This window comes from Carya illinoinensis, chromosome 10 (genome assembly GCF_018687715.1).
Source record: "Carya illinoinensis cultivar Pawnee chromosome 10, C.illinoinensisPawnee_v1, whole genome shotgun sequence".
Classification (NCBI taxonomy): Eukaryota; Viridiplantae; Streptophyta; class Magnoliopsida; order Fagales; family Juglandaceae; genus Carya; species Carya illinoinensis.
In genome coordinates this window covers 463,642-487,759 of record NC_056761.1, presented here as the reverse complement: position 1 = coordinate 487,759, position 24,118 = coordinate 463,642, and the positions used below count along the sequence as shown (strand labels likewise).

At 37.6% G+C, this 24,118-nt stretch overlaps 1 protein-coding gene and 1 long non-coding RNA gene across 4 annotated transcripts; both read left to right on the top strand.

Annotated features, from left to right (window-relative positions):
- The first annotated feature begins 1,249 nt into the window (after positions 1–1,249).
- LOC122278234 lies at positions 1,250–14,162 on the top strand. Its single transcript, XR_006229316.1, has 7 exons — positions 1,250–1,488; positions 1,572–1,631; positions 12,191–12,283; positions 12,375–12,470; positions 12,554–13,174; positions 13,277–13,431; positions 14,030–14,162. It is a non-coding gene; the product is annotated as an uncharacterized LOC122278234 (long non-coding RNA).
- Positions 14,163–17,419: 3,257 nt separating this feature from the next.
- Positions 17,420–22,456, top strand: LOC122279748 (probable 3-deoxy-D-manno-octulosonic acid transferase, mitochondrial). 3 transcript variants are annotated; one of them, XM_043090555.1, is made up of 12 exons: positions 17,420–17,649; positions 17,787–17,880; positions 18,032–18,074; positions 18,162–18,284; positions 18,397–18,516; positions 18,609–18,675; positions 18,842–18,958; positions 19,602–19,699; positions 20,178–20,268; positions 20,655–20,774; positions 20,862–20,932; positions 21,867–22,456. In XM_043090555.1, the coding sequence occupies exons 1-12, from the start codon at positions 17,448–17,450 to the stop codon at positions 22,038–22,040; spliced, it is 1,320 nt and encodes a 439-aa protein (XP_042946489.1). In that variant the 5' UTR covers positions 17,420–17,447; the 3' UTR covers positions 22,041–22,456. The 3 variants fall into 3 exon arrangements, with proteins under 3 accessions (XP_042946489.1, XP_042946490.1, XP_042946488.1); XM_043090554.1 differs by having other exon boundaries at positions 17,422–17,649; positions 18,597–18,675; XM_043090556.1 differs by lacking the exon at positions 18,162–18,284 and having other exon boundaries at positions 17,421–17,649; positions 18,597–18,675.
- Positions 22,457–24,118: the final 1,662 nt, after the last annotated feature.

Below are 24,118 nucleotides of genomic sequence, written 5' to 3'. Positions count from 1 at the left end.
ATCTAGACAAAGGGATTGCAGGTGAAATGGGTTGTGAGGATGGCTCGGGTAGCGTAAGAGGAGCTGAGGGAAGTTGAGTGGGCTGTGGGTGATTTTTGGATGTGTAGGGGGGAGAAAGTAGGCAGATACGTGTGTGTAGAAATTGATGGGCTGGAGGCAGTCGGTGATGGGCTGGAGACAGATTGTTTAAAAGGAAAAGCCCCTTCATCAAATAAAACATCACGTGATACATACATCCTAGAATTAGGAAGATGGTAACAAAGATACCCTTGATGATTGGGGCTATACCCAAGAAAGACACACGGTAGAGAACGATAAGACATTTTATGCTTGTTGTATGGCCTGAGATTTGGCCAACAAAGACAACCGAAAGTCTTTAAGAAGGTATAGTTTGGGCTTTTATTCCATATTAATTCAAATGGAGATTTATTTTGTAAGACGGGAGTAGGTAGACGATTGATTAAGTAGACTGCAGTAACAAAAGCATCAGACCAGTATTTTTGAGGAGAATGGGAATGAGCAAATAAAGAGAGTCCGGTCTCAACAATGTGTCGGTGTTTGCGTTCAACTGACCCATTTTGAGAATGTGCATAAGGACAAGACAAGCGATGAGAAATGCCAAGAGATTGTAAAATGGAATTGAGTGAGCGAAATTCACCACCCCAATCAGATTGCAAAGCACGAATTTTGGTATTAAGAAGATTTTCAACAAGACGCTTAAAAGATAAAAAGGTATTGACGACATCGGATTTACATTTTAAAGGGAAAATCCATATAAATTGACTATAGTCATCAACAAATGACACATAATATCGAAAACCTCCTCTAGACAAAATGAGAGCTGGTCCCCATACATCAGCAAACAGAAGTTGGAGAGGGGCGGTGGTCCAAGATTGAGAGGAAGCATGTGAAAGTTGATGTAGTTTGGCTTGACACACTACAACATATATGGGTTTTACCCACAAATTCTTTCCCCAACGCACACCATGGTGGGAAATAATTGGCTGTACACACAACTACTACACGTGAAAAAAGAAATGGCTTGTTGCAGCAAGCCGTTGACCGACGACGAGATTTTTTGTAAAAATAATGTCTTTTTGCCACGAAATTGAGTTGCCATAAAAAATATTCACTTACTAGTAAGTCTTTACACGTTCATTGCAAAATGTTAGTCTCATTTTGGACGAATGTTTCAGTGGGAACATATTTTCCTTCTGCTCCCACGATTTCCGCGGTAAATCAACGGTTTGCCCCACTCGATTTCTTCCCAAGATTTCCCGTTTTCTGAAAATTTTCCCCCATTGATTTCTTGTATTCCCCTAATTCATTTTGTGGGTCACAATCAATGTAATTAGGGCTTTGTACTGCAGAGATTTGAACTGTGCAAATCATAGGGAGTCGCAGTCCACGAGTTGGTATCACTCCCCACAGCACGTTCACCAAAAGGATTTCACAAACTCCCTTCCAATATTTTCTTCATCATCCCAGGTGTGTGGTGTGTATAAATGTTATTTTATTTTCTTCATTTCTATTTTCAGCATTTAGAATTGATTTTGGGCGTTGCTGTGCAGAGTTACTCTCTGTTTCTTCCCTAATACGAGTTTGGCAGGGCTACCCAAATTCTTGCTGATGTAAGTTTCACTGTCTCTTTTCCTTGGTTGTGCTTGAATGTTTTTTCTTGGTCGTTGACTTCTGGGTATCAGTTTTCCTATGATTTGAAGTATTTGTTTTGCACTTTGGCTTTTGGTTTGGGAGAGACTGAAGATGAGAGAAAAATGAATGTATAGGCAACCTGTAATTTTCTGTGAATGGTTCATTCAGAAGTGAGGGAAAAAGTCTAGAAAAAATTACTGCATGTTGTTGGTACATGAACTCGGTAGACTGATCGAGTACTGGTGTTGGCATCTAGTTTATAAACAGGGTACACCTTGCGTTCAATAGTTTTTAATTGTATTTGGACATAATATTTGTTCCTCTGAGTTTTGTGAAATGCGATTTGGAGGCATCAAGTAAGACAAAATACTACTTTTTAGGCAACACTTTTTTCTTCAATTTGCAACTTTTTTTTTTTTAATATATTTTCCTTTGGTTCCTTAATTTTTTAAATTTTTGATAAAAGCTATAGACTTTTTTAGTGTTCAAACCACCTTTGGTTTTGTCTGACATAAGGTAATTAGTGTATTTGAACTCATGTGGAAGCATCTACAGATCATCTCATTTTTTAACTACTGCATGAAATTATCAGCATATGTAAATACTTGTAGATATAGCCAAATGGGGTCTTGTGCTTCCCATAAAATTTCTAAGAAAATATTACCATGGCTTAGCTTAGTATAAACTTTTCATGTTATTGGGTTCGATTACCATTTCATTCTTGGAATCAACACCATTTCATTCTTGGAATCGACAAGACATGATCTCTTGGGTGCTTCTAAAATCCTACTACTGATGCTTGTTTGATGTTCTTGTAGAGATGATTTCAACTATCAAATTGCTTTCTATTTATCTATTTTGATGGCTAACATCTAATTGTTTCTTTAGTTTCTTTTACCTATTAATTTTCTAAGGAACCTTGATTGCCATCGGTAATTTGATTCATGTACCATCTAACATGAATAAAGGGGACTTAGAAGTGAAATTCAACGTCAAAATGTAATGATAATATTTAATTCCTTTACTGGAGATGCACTTTATCTTTCTCACAAAGTTCTATATGCAAATGGTAGCCAATAATATTTTTAATTCCTTCTATATGGATGGATCTTTGTTGGCGCAGAGTCTTGGAAGGGGTTCATGCATCATTTGTGGAGTCAGTACCATTTAAGTATTATATTAGAGAAATATAATACTTTTCATTGTGAATTTTATTATTTTCAATCAAATCAATTGATGCGTCAGATTTTATCTTAGTCATTTCTCTTTATGTTATTAAAGTGATCGACTATAAAACCACAAAACATGAGACTCGCGTCTCAACTTATATGGAACAAATATTAATTTGAGAGTAATTCTAGATATAGTTGTGGAATATATAAGTACCATACCATTCTCTTAAAAAATTAAAATTTATTATTAAAAAATTATTTTTTTCATATGATCTTATATTTACTCACTTTTTTTAAAAGAATTGTGTGAGACTTAGCATCGCCCTCACCACCGTAAATAAATTTTTCTTAATTTATTACTCACTTAGATGCGGTTTGGGCTATTGAACAATACCATCAACTGTTTTGAATGTAAATGATTTGTAGTAAACTTCAGCACTTTTGCAAATATCTTGAAAATTATGGTGAGCCTGACTATATAGGAAAAATATCTTCTTCTCTGCAAGTTAGGGATGCGTGGATTTTTTTAATTTCCCTTAGTTTTCTATTGATGAGACTCCATATCTTGTAAATCAACATTCAGTCCAAGGATTGTGGTGAGCTATAATATAGCTAGGCTTATCTATCTAATTTCTTGTAGCTGAACTTCCACGAAGCATAACTCTAAAGTCTCCCACATGCATTTTCCATTGACAATCAATGTAGTAATCAAAATGTTTGGAATACATGTAGATTCAGAACTAGGCTATATAGCCATGTGAAGAGAATGGATGATGATAATACTCATGCAAAAGGGTTGAAAAATTCTGGTATTTGTTTGTGCTGATGATACTTAGAAGCCCATAATATGGACAGACACAGAATTTTACTGTTTGTGTTTTTGTTTATGTCTAAGCGCTGGTTTGGGAAGCTTTTATCAGATAAAATATAAATATTTAAATCTACTTTATATAAGGTTAAACTTTTGCATTAGTAGAGTGGAAATTTGTGATGCTTAGATATTAGATGAACTGACACAATATATATGCCTTTCCATGGGGGGTTTGCTTAAACATGTTTTTAAATACATAATCCTGCATTCAACTGTGTGCATGGGAGATTAGATATTGATCACACTGGTATATTGTGTATGAGAAATATGGATCTCTCTTTATATCGCATAGTATTTATCCTATATTAGTGACAAAGCCTTATACCTAATTAATATAGACCACCTAGGCAAATGGTTGGTCTTATTGTCTACTCTAATAGTATCATATCTTTAAGATACTAGCTTTTTAGTATATAATTTTGTAGAAGGTTTCTTAATTAAGGACCATTTCATAGAAAAGTGAAAAATAAGCAATGCACGTTTGAAATATTGATTGGTAATGAGCTCCACCGGCAAGGGGGGCATCTTGCTCCTTTTAGTCCATCTTCCCACACCAATACAAGTTTTGTATATAATTTACAAATACCAAATACTACACATCAAGATGCTTCGTTAGTCCTAATAAATTTTGTATATTACTTATTATTACTTTGCACTACTTGGATTACAAACCCTTATTAACTTCTACTATTTCACGATTTGCATTAGATGGATAAGGCTTGGATGCACATCGAAGATAGATTGGGTTCCAACGAATATGGTGAAGGTGTTAGACAGTTCATGGCTATGGCTCAAGCCCATGCCCCCGGACATGATCACATTAGGTGTCCATGTAGAAGATGCCGAAATAGAGCTTTCCACCCTCTTAGTATGGTCGAAGATCATTTGTTTATCATAGGCATTGAACAAACTTATACTAAGTGGATTTTCCATGGGGAAGATGATCCTTTCTTGGATGTTACATTTTCAGATGATGATCATGTTGATACATCGGCTTACAATGACTACATCGATGATATGGACGACATGTTAGATGACATAAGGGTGGGGTCGTTTATGGATAATTCAGCCACATTTGAAGGTAACGCTGATGTGGATGATGAACCACACCCTGATAGTACTACTATAAACCTTAATTTTGAGGAGTTGCTAGCCGACGCGCGACGTCCACTTTATCCTTCATGTGCAAAATTTTCAAAGCTATCATTTATTGTGAAGTTGCTTCACATTAAGACAATTGGTGGTTGGACCGTTAAGTCATTTGACATGCTGCTAAATCTACTACGTGCTGCATTTCCCCATGCTCTTTTCCCAGCCACATATAACGAGGCTCGCCGCTTGGAGCGTGGGTTGGGATTCAGTTATGAGAAGATACATGTTTGCCCAAATGATTGTGCATTGTTTTGGAAGGAAAATGCTGCATACAATGAATGTCCTAAATGTAATTCATCCAGATGGCTTTCAAGCACAAGTAAAGCACATAAGATACCACAAAAAGTCCTCCGGTATTTTCCTTTGAAGCCACGCTTGCAGAGACTATTTATGTCAAAGAAGACAGCCAAAGACATGAGATGGCATGTAGAAGAACGTGTTGACGATTCGACTTGCATGACACATCCAGCTGATTCTAGGGTATGGAAAGACTTTGATAACAAACATAGTTGGTTTTCCCAAGATGCTCGAAATGTTAGACTTGGTCTAGCGAGTGATGGGTTTAATCCATTCAATAACATGGCCAAACCGTATAGCATATGGCCGGTACTACTTGTGCCTTACAACTTGCCCCCTTGGTTATGCATGAAAGATCCATACACCATGTTGTCGTTGCTCATCCCTGGCCCTAAGGCACCAGGAAATGATATTGATGTCTTTTTGCGTCCTTTAGTAGATGAGTTGATGGAATTATGGGAAGATGGTATTCATACTTATGATGCACATAATGGGCAAATGTTTAAAATGCATGCAGCGTTGCTTTGGACTATAAATGACTTCCCGGCATACGCTAATCTGTCCGGGTGGAGCACAAAGGGGAAAATGGCATGCCCTGCATGTGCAGCTGACACAGATTCTCTCTGGTTGGTTTATGGGCGCAAACATTGTTATATGGGTCATCGACGGTGGTTATTACCAGATCATGCATGGAGAAGGAAGAGAAATGCTTTTAATGGGTACGTGGACCATCGACAAAACCCATCAAGGGTCACGGGAGATGATTTGCTACACCAACTACTTGAGGTGTCACATGTGCAGTTTGGAAAATCTTCTCTAAAGAGAAAACGGACACCCAATGAATTAAATTGGACAAAAAAAAGTATATTTTTTAAACTTCCATACTGGCTACATTTGGGATTGAGACACAATCTCGACGTCATGCATATTGAGAAAAACATATGTGATAACGTGTTGGGAACATTGTTGAATATTGAAGGAAAAACTAAGGACTCTGCCAATGCACGTAGGGATTTGGAAAATCTTGGATTAAGGAAAGAATTACATTTACAACATGATGGTGATCGTATTTCTATGAATCTTGGAAGCTACATGTTAAATTTAAATGAGCGAAGGAATTTTTGTGCATGGTTGTCAGAAGTGAAATTCCCTGATGGTTTTGCATCAAATATTGCCCGTTGTGTCAACGTTAGTGAAGGAAAAATCAAAGGAATGAAGAGTCATGATTGTCATATCTTTATGCAAACACTGCTTCCGGTTGTCATAGGTGGATTTTTACGACCTGATGTGCGTCAAGCTTTAATAGAGTTAAGCACTTTCTTCAAAGAGTTATGTTCACGAACTTTGACATTACCAGTGTTGCATTGGCTAGAAGCTAATATCCCTATCATTCTCTGTAAACTAGAAATGATATTCCCACCAACATTTTTTGACATCATGGTCCACCTTGCTATTCATTTGCCAGAGGAGGCATTGTTATGTGGACCTGTTCAGTACAGGTGGATGTATCCGTTCGAAAGGTATTTAGGAAAATTCAAGCGGTACGTCCGCAATCGAGCCCGTCCAGAAGGTTCAATTGCTGAGGCATATATTCATCTCGAGTGCCTGACATTTTGCTCTATGTACCTTCATGATATCGAGAGCAGATATAACCGAGAGGAACGCAACATTGATGTTCCAGTTGGAGGGAGTTCATCGATTATTTGTCCAAGTTTATCTGTTTTCTCACAAAAGATTCGTCCGTTGGGGACAGCAATCTCTCACAAATTAGAAGACACACTTATGGCAAAGGCCATATGGTATGTACTTAATAATTGCGTGGAGGTTGAGCAATACATAGAGTAAGTACACCAAGATTTCCCGTTTAGTTTATGCATTTGTTGTATAATGTTATCAGTGTCCTACTAATGTGTACAACATATATGCAGTGAGCACTATAAGAAGATTAAAGAAGAGGACCAGAATAACGTCGAACGTAGGCATCAAAGTCAATTCCCATCCTGGTTCAGATCACACGTAAGAGCACGTACCATCCTAAATATTAATTTATCATCTTAATGAAATTTCCATGGTGTAACTGTATTTATTTTGTCATGTTTGGGCTTGTTAGGTGAGGGAGTTGCGTGCAAATAGTCCAAATGACATCACCGACGACATATATGCATTAGCATGTGGTCCAGATCCGTGGGTTGCATCATATGCCGGTTGTATAATGAATGGAATTCGTTTCCATACTAAAGAGCGTGAAAGGCATCGCCGCACCCAAAATAGCGGTGTGGTTGTTAATGGCGAGCACCAAGGATTGCCTATGGACTTCTATGGTGTATTGCATGACATTATTGAATTACGGTATATGGGGTGGCGTAAGGTATACTTATTTAGTTGTGCCTGGTGGGATGTTGGCGACCCGAGAAGGGGGATACGTGTGAAGGACCACTTAACAAGTGTGAATACAGCAAGACAATGGTATAAAGATGAGCCATTTGCCTTAGCGTGTCAAGTATGTCAAGTGTTTTACCTAAAGGACCCAACCTTGGGGGGAAGTTGGAATGTCGTACATAAGATTACAAATAGGAATTTTTACAACATTCAATCCATGACATTAGAAGAGGATGAGAGTAATGATGATGATGAATCCAATAGGAGTGATGCAATAGGTGAGGGTGAAACCAATCTCAATGAGTATGGGCCTATTCTCGACAATGACTCATCGATGCAACATCCATTAATGCATCGAGTCGATCAAGAGCCTTTGACGGTCGATCCATTAACCATTTCACCTCGAGTGATGTCTCAACCAATAGAGGATGATATATTTATTAATGATAACACCATTGACGAAGACATAGAGATGGAGAACATAAATGTGGGGCAAAACTCTGGTTCCGAGATGCAGCACCATCTAGATGAGGTGACGGAGGATGATGATGGTATGGCTTATCCATTCAATTTGATCATATAAATTACAATCATCAACTAGTTGTTGGAGTCCATATTTTAATTATCAACTAACTACTCCTTTATATATAACACCACTTAACAATTTTATTAACTTTTTCCTATTCGAAGCCTTCAGTTTAAGTGACCCCTCTATGAGCACCCTTTGTGGATTGAAGTGACATTTTTTCTCTTGTGTATACATTAGATGCCATTATAACGTGTAAACTCATTGAAATCAAACACTGCTGTATGTATTGATTAACTTTAGCACTAGTAGTTTACTTTGTGTGAAATGGTTCTTCGCAGACAACGAGTGACTTCAATTGATGGGTTGCAGGAAGGTGGTCCGCAATTTGCTGAAGGTGTTTAGGTGAAGGACCATTGATGAAAGTAAGAATGTTTCATTAATCTGGTTGCAGTCAGCTTATTTGCATGCATTTGGTTTGGTTTAAAGACCCTGTTGATTAATACTGGTTTATTAGGTTTACCATACTAATAAATCCAAAATGACAAAAGCTAGAGCAATCAACATATTGAATGGTTGTGTGAAGGAAGTAAATGGTGACTCATGCTATTTAATATTGTGTGCAGATGGAGTGTTTACTCACAACGACCATTTTGGCAAGATGGTCGAAGATCGTTGGTGGAACATTACAAACTTATGTGAATGAGGCTGATCATGGAGTGTGCATTTAAAATAGGCTGAATATAGTCCTCTTTCAAGTACATTGAATGCACAGGAACGGTTATAACAGGGTGACATGAAAGAATGTTTATTTAGGATTGTTAATGTGGTAACAGTAATTTGATAACTATTAATGCACACAATGCAAATGGAGAACACGTAGTTGGTAAACGACTAAATATAATGGACAGGGTTTACCCTACAACGTTGTGGAAAAGAGCTACCGATGGAGGAATTGGTATAAATCGTTGCCACAGCCATTGCATGTAAAGGTCAATATTAAGGGATGAGTTACGTCCATTAAAATATATATGCTCAACATCTTCAAAGATGGAAAAATTCATTTCAGATTTAAATTAAGAATTTGTCCAACTAATATAAGAACATGTTGTGCAATACAAACGGCTGATTTATTTAGCTGTATGTCATCATTGCATTATTCGTATTGAAAATAAGGCTTAGCCAAGATGATGCAGGGTTCTAATTAAGTTGATGGGGTTTATTTATAAACACAAAGTGTATTAAATTGGCAGTTTAATTAAATGAAAAGTTAATTGTTTGACGTACAATCTCATTTCTTGAATGTGGACTGCAGCTTTACAGCTTCAACAAGGTAGGAATAAATTAGAATTTTCATCATGTGGAAATATGTATGTACATCATTTGGCAATGAAAACTTCGGCAATAAGGGTGTAAGGGAAAAAATAGTATTTCAAATTATTTTAATTATGAATGTTAGGGTTACGTGAAATGTGCTGATGATATCAGTTTTATAAAGTGAAATAATCTATGTGAATGTTGCAGAGTATGGAGAAATGTGGTAAAATTATATTTCCTTCACAAAGGAAAAGAGGAAATTATGTTATAATGGAGCACAAGGGAAAGAAGCGGGAGTTGCCAAAGATTGGAGCGGGATAATTCACCAAAAATTTCTAAAATGGCGCCAGCACATTTCCCAAGTGATTGATAGATGGTTAGAAACACTCCAACAAGACACCTGTTATCAGAGGCTATCATGGTTAAGTTGCATTCTGCCTTGGTTAATACATTTCAACGAAAGGAGTTGCTGCCCTGCTTGAGTCCAACTACTTCATGCCTTTGTTGCCCAACTGGTTAAATCTGTAAGTTTGGGTTTGCATGTTCTGTTCTCCCTCTTGAGTTCCAGAGCCTTCTTCCCTATCTTCCCTGCTTCTTTTCTTCAACAGCTTCCTTCACAAGAAGTAAGGGTTGTTAGCTCCAAGCTTTCCTCCCTTCCACACTGATAAATCAAAGGGGTTTGATTTTTTTACTGGTTTTATGCCAAAGATTGACAAATCCCACACAACTCAGATATTTCCAGGTAAATATTTTCTAATGCTTTTGGAGCTGAGATAGATCAGCCAAAAGCATGTTTTGCTTGCATTTAGAATGGTTTTATATTATAAAGATACGCCTTTGTTGTTATCATTTGTAGTCTCTGTGCAATGGTTGTGTTTTTTGAGCTGGGACTGGGAGTTAGTTTACAAACAATACAAACCTGCCCACTTTATCCTCATGAGTTGGTAGGTTTGATTAGTTTTTAGGGAAATCAACTAGTAGACATCAGAAGTGGCAGCACTTTTTCTATCTATCATCTAAAGATTCTTCAAGTGTCCCCCACCCTCATTTTCTATCTATGATAAACTCGGGCCTCTACACGTCTTTATACAACACTCATTCAGCATTTGTTCTTCATCTCAAGCTAGCATTTTTTCTCTGCTTCCTGGATTCTATTTAAGATTGGGAGTTATTTTATGCTTCTTACATTAAGTAGCAAATGGTTGCTAATGTTCTTGGTAAGGTTGCTTAATCAATGGAATATAAATTATTTAGCCAATGAGGGTTAGGCCAAGTTAGTATCGAGTGATTATGTAAATACTTAAGTCAAGGGGGATGACTATAGTAATAGCTTTTTTATACTATACATGTGATAACTAATTGATATGTGCTAAAACGAGATTTTGTCACTAGAGAACAAACTCTTTTTGGCTATTTAAAGTTCTTTTCCAACATAACCAAGGTATATAGCTGATTCTACAGAAGTGGTTTATGTAATATGTTAATAATTTCTGAAGGGCATATTCTGATTGGTTCGGTGAGTCAAGTTAAATATGATTTAGCAGTATCCAATCCAGGTGAGTCTCATGCTCCTTTGGGGTACATGAGGTAGTTAACGCATAAAACATGTTAGGATTTCTACTTATGTATGTTAATGAAGCTAATAAATTCTATCTTAGTTGTTGAAAAATATAGAAGGTTTTTTCAAATATACAAATTAATACTCCAAAGGGCCAGATTATATATATTGTGTTGCATGTTAGTCCTAATAGTTTGAATTCCAGATTAAGACAACGATGTGGCAAACTGTAAAGGGGGGAAGGAGGGGACGAGGGGGACACAACAAAGCACCACCATGTGCACGTAGCACCTCAGATGCACAAGAGTTGCCTCAGAGAAGAAATTTGCGTGATAAGGACGCCCCACTATCAAATGAGTCGACTGAAGTAGTAGGAGATGCGGTTGTTCAAGGGTCCATGAATGTAGTGAATGCTGGAGAGGGGAATGCTACTATAGGTTTGTAAAATAAAGTCGTTAGTTTTCTTTGTGGCAACATCATATATAGTGCAGTTCAGATTATAATATTTGTATGAGCATGACAATAATTAAAGCTATTACTGACTAACATTTTTGTCATAGCTCCACCATTAAAGAAAAGGGGTCGAGGGCCTGCTAGGGGTACACAATTTGAACGCCTAAGGAAGCTGGGTAAGATTCCTTTACTTATCAAGGATGGGCATAGAGGTCCATCATGCGAGAATGCTACCATCTTTACCAGTCGAGTCACATGGGTCGTTAAAGTTTATGCCGAACTAAGGCATGATAGCTGGAGTTGTGTAACTGCAGAGGAGAAACAAGAGCTGATTGATCGTGTTAGGGTAGTCTCTTATTATATACACCTTATACCCAATTATATTTGAATTTATCTATATGTTCCAAGGAATTGTATGTAATATGGTATTCTTTTCTTAATTTGCAGGCTGACTTTGTACTTGATTGGACGAAGGACAACCATCGTGAGATGGTGATAACAAATCTAGCCGATAAGTATAATGCTTACCACTACGAACTACATAAAGTGTACCTAAAATATGGATCACATGAGGAGGCCCTATCTGGTGGAACTTCTATGGTGGACAAACCAGTTTGGGAATGGCTATGTCAAAGGTGGGCCAGTGGCAGATTCAAGGTAAAAATCAATTTTTCCTGAACAAAACCCAGTAAATGTTCTTATCATTTGTGGTTAGGTGTTAGATCAGCAAAAGTAAATTATTTGGTTGTGTTATTAATTTCTGACTAGTTAATACATGTATGAGAATTAATGTTTTCCTCTTTCAAATTTAGGAGCAATCTCAAAGAAACACTAGTAATCGAAAAAAACTTAAGGTTAAACATACTGGTGGCAGGAAATCCTTTGTCAGGATTTTGGAAGAGAGGGTAAGGATTTTGAACTAATACAACTTTCAATATATACATTTCTGAAATGAGTTAAGTAATTTGATGTATACATGTTGTTTTTGAATACCAGCGCGATACAACACCGAATCTGGTTGCCTTCTATAAAGAAACACATTGGTCAAGGCAAAAGGAGAAATTTATCAATGCTGATTCTGAACACAATTATGTGAGAATGTTTCTCATTACCATTTTAATCGATATATACTAAGTAAAATATATAACACCAGCTTTTATTTCCTATGATTTCAGAATTTAATGATGGAGAGGTTGAACGAGAAAGACGATGATGAGGAAATTGAAGAAGCAGCTGAGAGTATTTTCAAGGATGTTTTAGGATACAAATCTGGTTATGCAAAAGGGCTGGGGCACTCGGTCATTCCTGACCCCTCTCCTTCAATGCAGAAGAACAAAGCATTTGTGCGTTTGGCTGAGGAGAATGACAGAAACAAGACTTGTGCAGAAATGTACAAGTCTAAACTAGACCAAATAATGGGTGACATGGAAGCTATGAAGAGAAATTTTTCTGAGTGTGAGAAAGGAATGCACCTCCGGATGTCTGAGTTGGAGTCAAATCGTGAGTCTCAAAGAGAGACTCTGGGAGATGCTTAGGCATCTATGTTAAGAGAAAAGCCCTACCTTTTTTGAGACCAAACTTTTTGTGGATATGATGGAAGTAGGTGGTAGTGTGGGAAGTGATAATTATGGTATTTTGTTGCTAGTTTTTTGGAACCCACTTGTAGTCTGGTCTTTATAAGTAACATCCATTAATATTTTGGAGAAATTTACCACTTGAGGAATTTGCATTGGAATTGATCAAGGTTGTATATTGTAGTAAAGTGATTTTCAAAAAGCTTGGAAACTTATGAAAGGGTAATAACCCTCTCCTATTTCATTGCATATATATAATTTGTAGACTTACAATAAATATATTAGAGAATCAAAATTTAAAATACCCACTTTGTTTCTTTGCAGGGTCCACACAGAATTGTCAGAAGTTTATGTATTTTCACACCATAGCTGATCAAGTTCCAGTACCAGTTTCATGGGAAATGCAGTTATGTAAGGCAATTGGTGCAGATTTCCTCACAACCAGCCCACAACAGTTTTCACCAAGTCAACAACTAGGAGTAAGTTATGAACTATTTCAAATATTTGATGATATTTATTCAAGAAATGCACTGTGAGGTATCATGGTAAATGTGTTGGAATATGGAAATGATGCATATTAGTGGGCTAGTTTGGTTAAGCCACAAAATAGGATGATCAAAGAAGTAGTGGTTCAAGTATGTTTCCTGGGAAAAACTGATGGTGAAAACCAAGAATTGTGGCAGGGGAGATGCATAAAATTAGGAAATTATGTAGTGTGTCATAAAGGTTTTAGCCATATAAAAGAAACATCTAGTTTATATGTGAACGGTGAATTTGTGGAGACTTTGTATGTTTTATGTGCCAAATGATTATAGAGTACATAGCATTGATATCATGGTTTGGTGTTAATCATGTTAGTATTTGGGAACTACATGGCATTGTTGAAGTTTTGCAAAATCCAAAACTTATTATGTGGCCCAGCAATGCTTCTTGTTATTGGGGTGCTATTTTTGTATGATAATGTTTCTTTCTCACTGTTGGTGGCCTAAAACTTTATCTCCCTTACTGTAGAGTTGGTCTTAGTAGGTAAGAAACAATGTGTAATGACTAATGCAGTTTGTAACACTGTTTTTTCAGGTATGTGGAGCTGGAAGAGGCTTTGCACCCAAATTTTCTGGACATTTAGTGGGAGCTTCAGCATCAACTAGGCATGGAATGTTGAGGGAGTTGTGTCTAAAACTTGAAAAATATGTAAACATTGTAGTTCCGCACTTGTATATGTTATGATTTAAATCTTCTACTTTACAGTAGTATGCATGTTGCCAATGTCTTATGTACTTCCCACTTTGACCACATTGATGTATTTGCTAAACTTGTATTGACTGGTTAACACAGTGGAATTCCCCTAATTAATGTTCTTGTTGTGAATGAATTGTTCTTCTATGGATATTTTACTTCCTATTGCTTTCGGGACATGACTAGAATGGAGCAACATGTGAAAAAGTTGCATTGATGTAGACATTCTTCCGCTTATTATTAGTATATTAAATTTAACTTATTATACAAGGAATTTAAGGATGAAGGCAGCTTGTGGGAAAAGATGCTGCTGTAGAACTTTTCTATCCACAATTAGCTTTTGGTGGAAAAAGAGCTTTACTGATGAATTGCTTTTGTGATAATATATCTATACTGCACGATATTTCTTTGCGGAAAATGCCTTATAAATCAGTATTTCTCAGCAAAGGGCTTTGTGGATAATAACTTCTACACACAGGCTATGCTCTTGGCAAAAGTTGGTGATATACATTTATTTTCACGAAGTGATTCCATCACTTTTATTATTTCTTAGCAGCCTACTTCGTGGGTAATAACTAATTTCCAGGGGGGTTTTCCATCACTTTTGGTATTACCTACCATTGCATTTCGTGGGAACATGTGGTATTCCTCACCATATTGATATCTCTTGGGGTACTTGCGATGACCCTTTCCTCCTTTAACCATAGTTACTTTCATGGAAAAAAGTGACTTTTACCCACGAATTAGACTTCTCGTGAGAAAATATACCTAAAGTCACCAATTTTAAGTCACGAACCACCCATGAAAACATTTTGTGAGTAAAAACATTTTCTCACGGAATCCATACCTTTTCCAACAAAAACCGTTCCTGGGAAAAACTAGTATATGTTGTAGTGACAGCAGGAGGAACACAACCCATCGTGAGTAGAGGATTTCACAGGAAGTGACAACTGTGAGATTATTTTGTGTACTAGCTGTATAGATGGATGTCCCAAACGAGCATGCCATTGAAAAGGAGTGACTCTGGACCCGTGGTAAGCTTGAGGAGATGATTGTGTAGAAGGGAAAACGTAGAGGCCTTCTTGATCAGTATGACCTTTGATGAGAGTTCTCTTGGAGCGGGAATCCTTCACATAAAAACAGGACAAGTGAAACTCAAAAAAGACAGAATTATCTTCACAAAACTTTCTAACCGAAATTAAATTTTTTGAAATAGAAGGCACATGATAGAGATGAGAGAGTAGGAGATTGCCAGATGATGAAGCTACATGGGAGGTGCCAACATGATGAATAGGCAGTGAGTTTCCATCGCCAACCCGTACTTGATCATCGCCCTTGTACTCAGAAGGAGTCAAGGAGAGGTTAGAAAAATTATGTGTGAAATGGTGTGGCAGTTGAATCCGGGTACCAGTTACTATCAACTGTGGAAACAATGTCAGAGGGACAGGAGGGTGCAGCAGTGTAGTGAGCAGAAAATGTGGAAGGACAAGGGGATTGATAACTATGATCAAACCTAAAATAACACTGAAGGGTAGTGTGACCATGGCGTTGACACACCTGACATGGTGAACGATTGGGTACAAAGTGTGAGGGTGTGAACCGACCTGCATTGCGGCCACACCCACATCCCCGGTAACCCCTTCTGCCTCTTGAAGGACCTCTTCCTCTGTTGCTGTTATGTGAAGTGTTGATGGTGGCTGCATTGGTAGAAAATTCTGGTGATGCAGTGAGGGTAGTCTGATGGTGAGATATGTGTGATTCATGGTTGAGTAAAAAACTATAGACTTGAGAGGGAGTGAGAGGTTCTACTCGAGTTGTGATGGAGGTAACAACCGAATCAAAATCGGTGCCCAATCCAGCCAACACATAAGCAATAAAATCAGAGGACGTTAAGAGTTTTCCAACAGCTGCAAGAGTATCCCGGATGAGTTTTGCCTTTTGGTAGTAATTGGCAATAGTATCGGAACCCTTTTTGAGTGTGGAGAGCTGATATTGGAGTTGCATAACTCGAGCTTGAGATTGGGAGGCAAACAGATCCTCTAAAATCAACTAGATTTCACGTGATGTTGAGGCTTCGACAACATGGGCTATGATATTTTCGGAAAGGGAAGAAATGAGGATGGCCATTATAGCTTGATCTTGCTGTTTCCAGTGAAGATAATCTGATCGTTTTTGCACAGGACTTTCATCAAGCAGTTTGGGGGCCGTGATGGGTCCATCAATATATCCATAAATGTTCTGACTGTTGAGGTAAGGCATAAGTTGAGCCTTCCACAACAAATAATTATCATGGTTTAACTTGATCGTAAGAAAATGGGAGGAAGAGGGGAGGGAAAATTTCTGAGGTTCAGCCATGGATGAATTTCAGACGTGAGTCCTTTAACTAGCTCTGGATACCATAATGACAAATAGAGAGGAGCAGAGTGAAGAATAAAGTAGACTTGAGAGAAACAATTCAATTGTATTTTTCGTATCTATTCTGCAGTGCATAGTAGTCTATTTATACACAAATGAGTACAGCATATTCTCTATAACAGAAAGGTATTCATGGGACACGTATACACATATAGCTATTTCAGACTATTCCGAAGGACATCATTTGCTGCATTGTCCATTTGCTAAAGTGCCTTCTTTATTTTCTGATGGTGTGGTGATATTGTTTATACCGACCACTATGGTAGGGGCAGAGAGAGGGCACGGGGAGAGGGGTGAGAAAGAAAGATGGAAAAAAAAAAAGGAGAAGATATGGCACACTAGCATATTAGTGTATGTGATGTCTTTGTGAAATTCTTGTATTTCCATAGTATTTTTCATTTCTAAAACTAATAAAATGTAGTATGTTATATGTAAAAAAAATCTATTATTGATGGCGATATATGGTCGTCATTTTTAAACTAGTTTAAGTAATTGTGTTCTCTAGATCGAGGTCGAGACCAGTGTGCAAAAGCCATCTGGCTGGCCGTTTCTGATTTCTAATTTTCTGGTATGGGGCACGAAAATGTTCATGTTTTGCCAGATTACGGAAAAAAATCGGGGGACGAAGGGGAGACAGGATTACAAACTTTGAGACGTGTCGAGTAGGGCAAGGATATGATTGTTTTGTTTTGTTTTTTTAAAAAAACAAGGCAATGATATGATGGGCTACAGAGTGCCACAGTGGCCCCGACCGAGCAGCTTCGTGTCTTGGCCCACCCAATGTCCTCTATATTATATGTATATATATACGTATATGTTTAAATTTTTTGGGAACTGAGTAGAAATGGCGGCAACGAAGGAGGGGAAGGTGACGTACAACATTTACAGGGCGCTCACCTACGGTGTATCGCCGGTGCTGGACCTCCACCTCCGGTTTCGAAGGCTCCGAGGCCGCGAACACCCGCACCGCTGGACCGAGCGTCTCGGACGTCCCTCTCTTCCTCGCCCCGTGGGCCCTCTCCTCTGGTTCCATGCCGTATCTCTCGGTTCGATTTATTTTCCTTTCTTTTGTCCTTTTATTTAGTTATATGTTCTCGGCAGCGGAATGAAGTTATTTTTTACGTATTTTTTTAATTGATTAATTATGCTTTTTCTCCAATTGTTTTGTTTTTTAAAAATCCAGGGGAAGGAATGAGCGTGATTCCAATAATCAAACATTGCATATATCAAAGACCCGATTTTAACGTTTTGATGACAACAGCAACTGTGTCTGCTTTGTAAGAAATAATATCTTAATTAGTAAATGAATAAGAAAAAGAAATGCGTGGCTTACTAAAAAGGTTATATCTAAATTTGTTATTTGAAGTCGAAATAAAACTGTTGGTCTCATTTATTGTGCTTCTTTTTCCTTTTTCTTTTTTGGCGCAGCGAAGTAATATATAAACAGCTTCCAAATGGTGTCATATATCAAGTAACGAGCTAACTACGATGCATTTCTTGTTCTGTTTATAATAGATGCAGCATTTGTTTTAATAAATCTTAATTCCGCTTCAACCAGTTTGCGCCGCTTGATGCTCCGACTGCGGTCGGTGCTTTCCTTGACCATTGGAAGCCAAATGCAATCATCATTATAGAGAGTGAATTATGGCCTAATCTTATTATGTCTGCTTCGAAAAACAATGTCAGTTATTTCATAATACACGCATATACGTATATGTGAAGTGCACGTTTTTTAATATATCGCATAAATGATGTCGTTTCTCGTAGCTTACATGCTTACATAATCTTTTCAGATAGTGCTGGCACTGTTAAATGCTCGAATTTCTGCAAAAGCCTTCAAGTATTTTTCAGGATCGGTGCTTCTTCCACTGATTTCGTTGATGCTTTCAAAGTTTTCTTTGATTGTCCCATTGGTACGTATAGTCCAATGTATACACATTCTATATTACTGTAATTGGTGTTTTGTTGTTGATGATATTGTTCTAGGATATAGAGCACCGTGCAGGCTATCCACTTTCAACTACTACAAGCCCCTCCTTGTATCATCAACTTTGCTGGTGACTTGAAATATGGTATGCCAATCAATTCGCATCTATGGTCAATCGGTAGGAGTAAAAATCATTTTACTAGTGTTAAATTGGGGTAACAATATACTTTGACTGTTGTTGAAGAAGGAGATACTCTTTTCTAATCCAGTGTACACTATTTTTGACTATTTTACTCTTTTTTTCCATCCAGTGGTGGAAGATTTTGACGTTTCTGAGGAAGAGTTGAGAAGTATAGAAGATCTGAAGTTACAGCTTGCCCACAGGCAGGTTTGGATGGCTTCTTCTATACATAGGGGCGAAGAAGAAAGTTAGTTCCCACTTATTTCTCTCCAATGTTATAGGAGGTTGTCATTTTAAGTCATAATTGCCTGCAAATGCCTTGCCTCCGTGATATGTGTATTATCTTACCACATTAATAGCAGTTTTCTCTCTATAAATTTTTGGTTGCAGGCATAGTTATAGGACTCAATTTATATAATGCGTCTGAAATAATTGACATACTAGTGTAGTTTGATGCCAATGATGCTGACTATATCCGATTCATGAAAATTACCCCATTTTGTCTGTTCAACCCTTTTTTTTTTCTTTTTGTATTTACTGCTTGTTTTTTTTTTTAACTTTGTAGCATTAAAATTTTGAATTTTCAAGATTTTGGATTCTTTTTGTTTAGAATTTTTATCACTGACTTCAGATTCATTACTGCTGTCTCTGGGTCTTTATACACATTTTTAAATGTATTCATGTATCTGTCCTAGTGAAGCGGTAGATATGTTGAAGAGGAAACAACCCGCTGTTAAACTTAAGGCTATGCACGTTGTGTGCTCGATCTAACACTCTCAAACATTTGTTTTGATAGTTTCTGGTCTTCTTCTGTAATATTTAATTAGTTCTGTTTTAGTTCTCATCCCTTGTATGAAAGAAAAGTTGAAGCTCACAAACGCTCTCTGCAGTGATGCTAGGAGTTCATACAGTGCTTACAGAAATGCATCCAGATATGCTCACTATACTTGTACCTCGGGATCCACGACATGGACGAGAAATTGCTCAAGTATGATTCTGATGCTGTACCAATCATTAGAACAATTGTATTTCATTTGTGTGCATAATGATGCTTCATATTTGTGATAATAATTTATAAGTTCCTTATCGCCTTTTTACAATAAGTTAAGGATGGTATTTTGAAACCCGGCTACTAGTGGAGTTTGAGGTTTATATTTCAAAATAATTGTGGGAAAAAGAGAGTACTTGTGATGTTGTGTCATTTATGAATCCATGACATGGATGCCAACTTAGCATGCATGATGGTGTGCCATTTTATATATCCATAACCTGAAAGCCAACTTCGCAACTAACTTTGGATTGTATTTAATCTTATGACTTTATGACCCGTATGCATTAAAATCTTACATTTTAATAAAAGGAAGTTGTCTGATTAAGTTTAAATTCTAAGGCAGGCCTTCATTATGATTCAACACATCAGAGGTTAAATCTTCAAATATCAAAAGTTAAAAGAAATAGTAGTGCAGGAATTGCAGAAAGAAGGTCAAAACGTAGCACTGAGGTCTCAACATGAAAAGCTGGTGGCAGGAACAACTATATATATTGTCGACACATTAGGTATTTCTTTTACTTATAGTAGAAGAATATTTTTTTATCATTTTTATATTTATTTCCTACAATAACGACAATTTGTATAATCTCTCATCATCAATTCCTTGAACTCAACCTCATTACCTTTGGTTTTCATTTCACAATTTTCGGTTTGAAGAATTCAGATCGCGTCTATACAACCATTCAGTTAAGCCTCTTGACGTCTTGAACTTAGAAGCTCGATTGCAGTCGTGGCTTCCATAAAATTCAATAACATGTATTTATAGTGAACTTAGAATTCTATTAGGCTATACTTGTGTGAACATCATACCTCATATGGTGCCCATTTTATGCTTGCTTTTGGGGAGATTTGGCCCATAAAGTCATTGTGTCCTTTCGAATTTGTTTCGTAGGTGAGTTGAGATACTTGTATGGATTAACTCCAATTGCTGTAGTTGGAGGTTCATTCTTCCCAGGTACAGCTGGCCATAACATATCAGAAGCTGCTGCAGCTGGCTGTGCTGTTTTGACTGGTGAACTTTGTTTTTTTATACCTTCTTTGGTTAACTTATCATTTTTGAATTACCAGTCCGAAAGCCTTTCTCCTTGGCTTATTTCAGGTCATCATGTTGGGCATTTCTCACACATGGTTCTTGAAATGCAACGATTAAATCCTTTGTCTGTTCTTCAGGTTTGAAGAGCCTCTTCTTGATCAAGTTTTGTTGTTGAATATTTACTTATCTAAAAAATTCAAAGCGATAGGAAATGTCAATTTAATTATTTATTTTGTATTCTAACCCCCTCTCATGTGTGGTCGGATTTTCCAAAGAGAATATTTAATTGATGTGGGTGAGGTGTGGAGTCAGTTTGAAAACCTGTGCTCTACTATCATGTTACATCGCCATTTGTCCAAAAAATTTAACCCATGGGTAGAAGTGAGTGTAATTATATAATTTATATTCGAGCACTCATATTTCAAATGTGGCCCCATTTTTTTTTTTTTATTTATATTCCAATCTTCAAAATGGTTATTGAAGTTAATTCCTCAGCGTGGCACGTTAGTTGTCCCATGAAAATCTGTTATAAATAGACAAACAACCGGTGTCTTTTCTACTCTAATTGATTTGTAGGTCTGTACTACCCATATATAGGCTAATATAGCTAATTTATTATATTTTATGTAAAAATTTTAAAAAATTATAATGATTAGATGAGATGAGATAAATTGAGTTGAATTAATATCAACTCATAATATTAGCAAGTTTAGGTTACTGTTATTCTAGGAGGAAGAAATTTCCATGAATGTTTCCTCAGTTGATTAGTGTGGTAGATTAGTAGCAGTTGAGAAGTGACAAATTCCCTACTTCGGTAAACTCTTACAAAAGCCATGAATTAACTCACTTTGAGCCATATGGGCTACAAATTTTAAGCTGAATCTCGTGGGGCTTCTTTCTGCTCATGAAATTATAATAAAAAAGGTCTGTCAAGTACATGATCCAAATTTAAAAGTTTTGTAAGATCGTATGGACTTCTAAACCATTATGATACATGACTGTTTTTTAAAGTTTTTCCTTCAGTAACTATATTCAACTTATAGCTGAGTGTCTTTTGCTGTGACCATGCAGGTTTCTGGAAAAGTAGAGCTTGAGAAAGTGCTCAAGGAGCTATTCAATGATGCTGAAGTTCTGGAATCACGTCGCATGGCTGCAAAACAAGCAAACGATTCTCTTTCCAGGGGCGTCGTTGCCAATGTCTGGAACCTACTGAATTCGCATGTTTTCAAACGGGCTCTCTGTTAGAAGTAAGTGAAGACCTGCATGCAACAAAAGTTAATGCAAAGGTGAAGGTAGCTTGACAAAGAAGTATTTGTTGATGGTATGCTAGTTAGTGTGACTGAAACTCATTGTTGATCGTTATCACGCACGGAAGTTTTGGCAGCCGTTTTAATTAATTCAGAATGATCTATACAATCTTTTTCTGTGCATTCCATATTGGTGGGTTGCTCTCTCGATCATTGCATTCCTTTTGGACATCAACTTTTGCCCCTAGGGGAAGGTGAAAAGGGAGTAAAATGGTATTGTAATCAAGTCATACGTCGTATAAGTTAGCATTTTGACCTGGATTTGGATGAAATATGAAGATAATTATGCAAGGACAAACTAGAAAACTTTTTATTGGTTGTACAGTATATACTTCTTTTACTTCTAATGTGAAATCTATGTGTTATTGTGCTTACATTTTCTTTCGTTAGTTGTCGACCTACTTCAAAGGGTAGTATGTTAACACGATTTTGAGAAGCTTTAAGGTAAGAGAAAATGTACGATAAAATGTAAGCACTGTTGAGTCAACCCAATTGTGAATGCAAGCGATGTATAGTTGCTACACATGTACCGTTCTCGAATTTGGCATATTAGGCACCGTTTCTTTCTTAACTCTATTAGGCCACCCACCCTCCAACAAAGTCAGAAACAGCTGCACCAAAATCAGAAACAAAGTCAGTTGTGAAAGGTGCAGCAATTGTAGTGGAGGGGAATTTACAGAGAAAGAGAGTACGTGAGGGAGAGAAAGATAATTTATAGAGTTTTTGTAAATCTCGTATAAATTCTATAAAAGAGGTTCTAGTGGACGTAGGCAATTTGCTGAACTACTTAAATATCGTCTTGTGTATTTTTTGGACAGGCCGGAGGCGCAACAATTGGTATCAGAGATCTGGTTCGATCTGTCTGAAAATTCAAGTTGGTCAAAATCAATTTTTAACAACTCTAGGGTGTTCCTCGCGTCGAGACGAATCCGTTGCCTCAAACGGAATCGAAAACAGAGGTCGGAGGAGCCCACACGCGCCCCTAAAAGATCGGCGCGTGCATCCACTCGCTCCACGCGCATCTCGAGGTTGAAGACGAGTGCCACTCACACTCCACGCGCCCCACTCGCCTTCACACGACTTCACGCGCCCGGAGGTTAAAGACGCGTGCCTCTCACGTACCCCACGCGCCCTAGAGGTGTTCCGCGCGTGTCCTTCACGCTCCAGACGCGCACCCACGGGCCGAATAGCAATAGCGTGTGTACCGCACGCTCCATAGACGCCACTGCAGCGCGTGTGTCTCACGCGCCAGATAATCTGGATCGTACATTTTTTCATATCTTTGTTGGGCTAGATTTAAGCCATTCGGAGTCCGATTTCAACGATCAAATAGTGCTTTCCAACTATTTGGATCATTCCGGACTTATTTGTATGGTGAGAATATTGAGATTCGCTATCAGTACATTTGATCTGAACTGTCCATGTGTTGCAGATAATTTTAGGCTAGATCTACGCCAATTGGAGTTCCATTGTGATGATCAAATAGTGCTTTCTAACTATTTGGATCATTCTGGATTCATCTGTATGGTGGAAATATTGAGATTCGTTATCAATACATTCGATCTGAACCGTCCATGTGTTGCAGATCATTTTGGGCTAAATTTACGCCAATTGGAGTTCAATTGTGATGATCAAATAGTGCTGACAAACTATTTGGATCATTCCAGACTCATCTGTATGGTGAGAATGTTGAGATTCACCATCGGTACATTCGATCTGAACCGTCCACGATTTGCAAATCATTTGGGCTAGATCTACGCCAGTTGGAGTTCAATTGTGATGATCAAATAGTGTTGACAAACTATTTGGATCATTCCGGACTCATCTGTATGGTGGGAATGTTGAGATTCACCATCGGTACATTCAATTTGAACCGTCGACGAGTTACAGATCATTTTGGGCTAGATCTACGTTAGTTGGAGTTCAATTGCGATGATCAAATAGTGCTGACCAACTATTTAGATCATTCCGGACTCATCGGTACGGTGGGAATGTTGAGATTCGCCATTGGTACTT

Excerpts from the sequence above, each read along its gene's own strand:
- LOC122279748 (XM_043090554.1), top strand. The coding sequence starts at position 17,448 with ATGGCGGCAACGAAGGAGGGGAAGGTGACGTACAACATTTACAGGGCG. Across the intron at positions 18,075-18,161 it reads CAAATGGTGTCATATATCAA|TTTGCGCCGCTTGATGCTCC; the intron begins GTAACGAGCTAA and ends CGCTTCAACCAG. Across the intron at positions 20,933-21,866 it reads ATCCTTTGTCTGTTCTTCAG|GTTTCTGGAAAAGTAGAGCT; the intron begins GTTTGAAGAGCC and ends GTGACCATGCAG.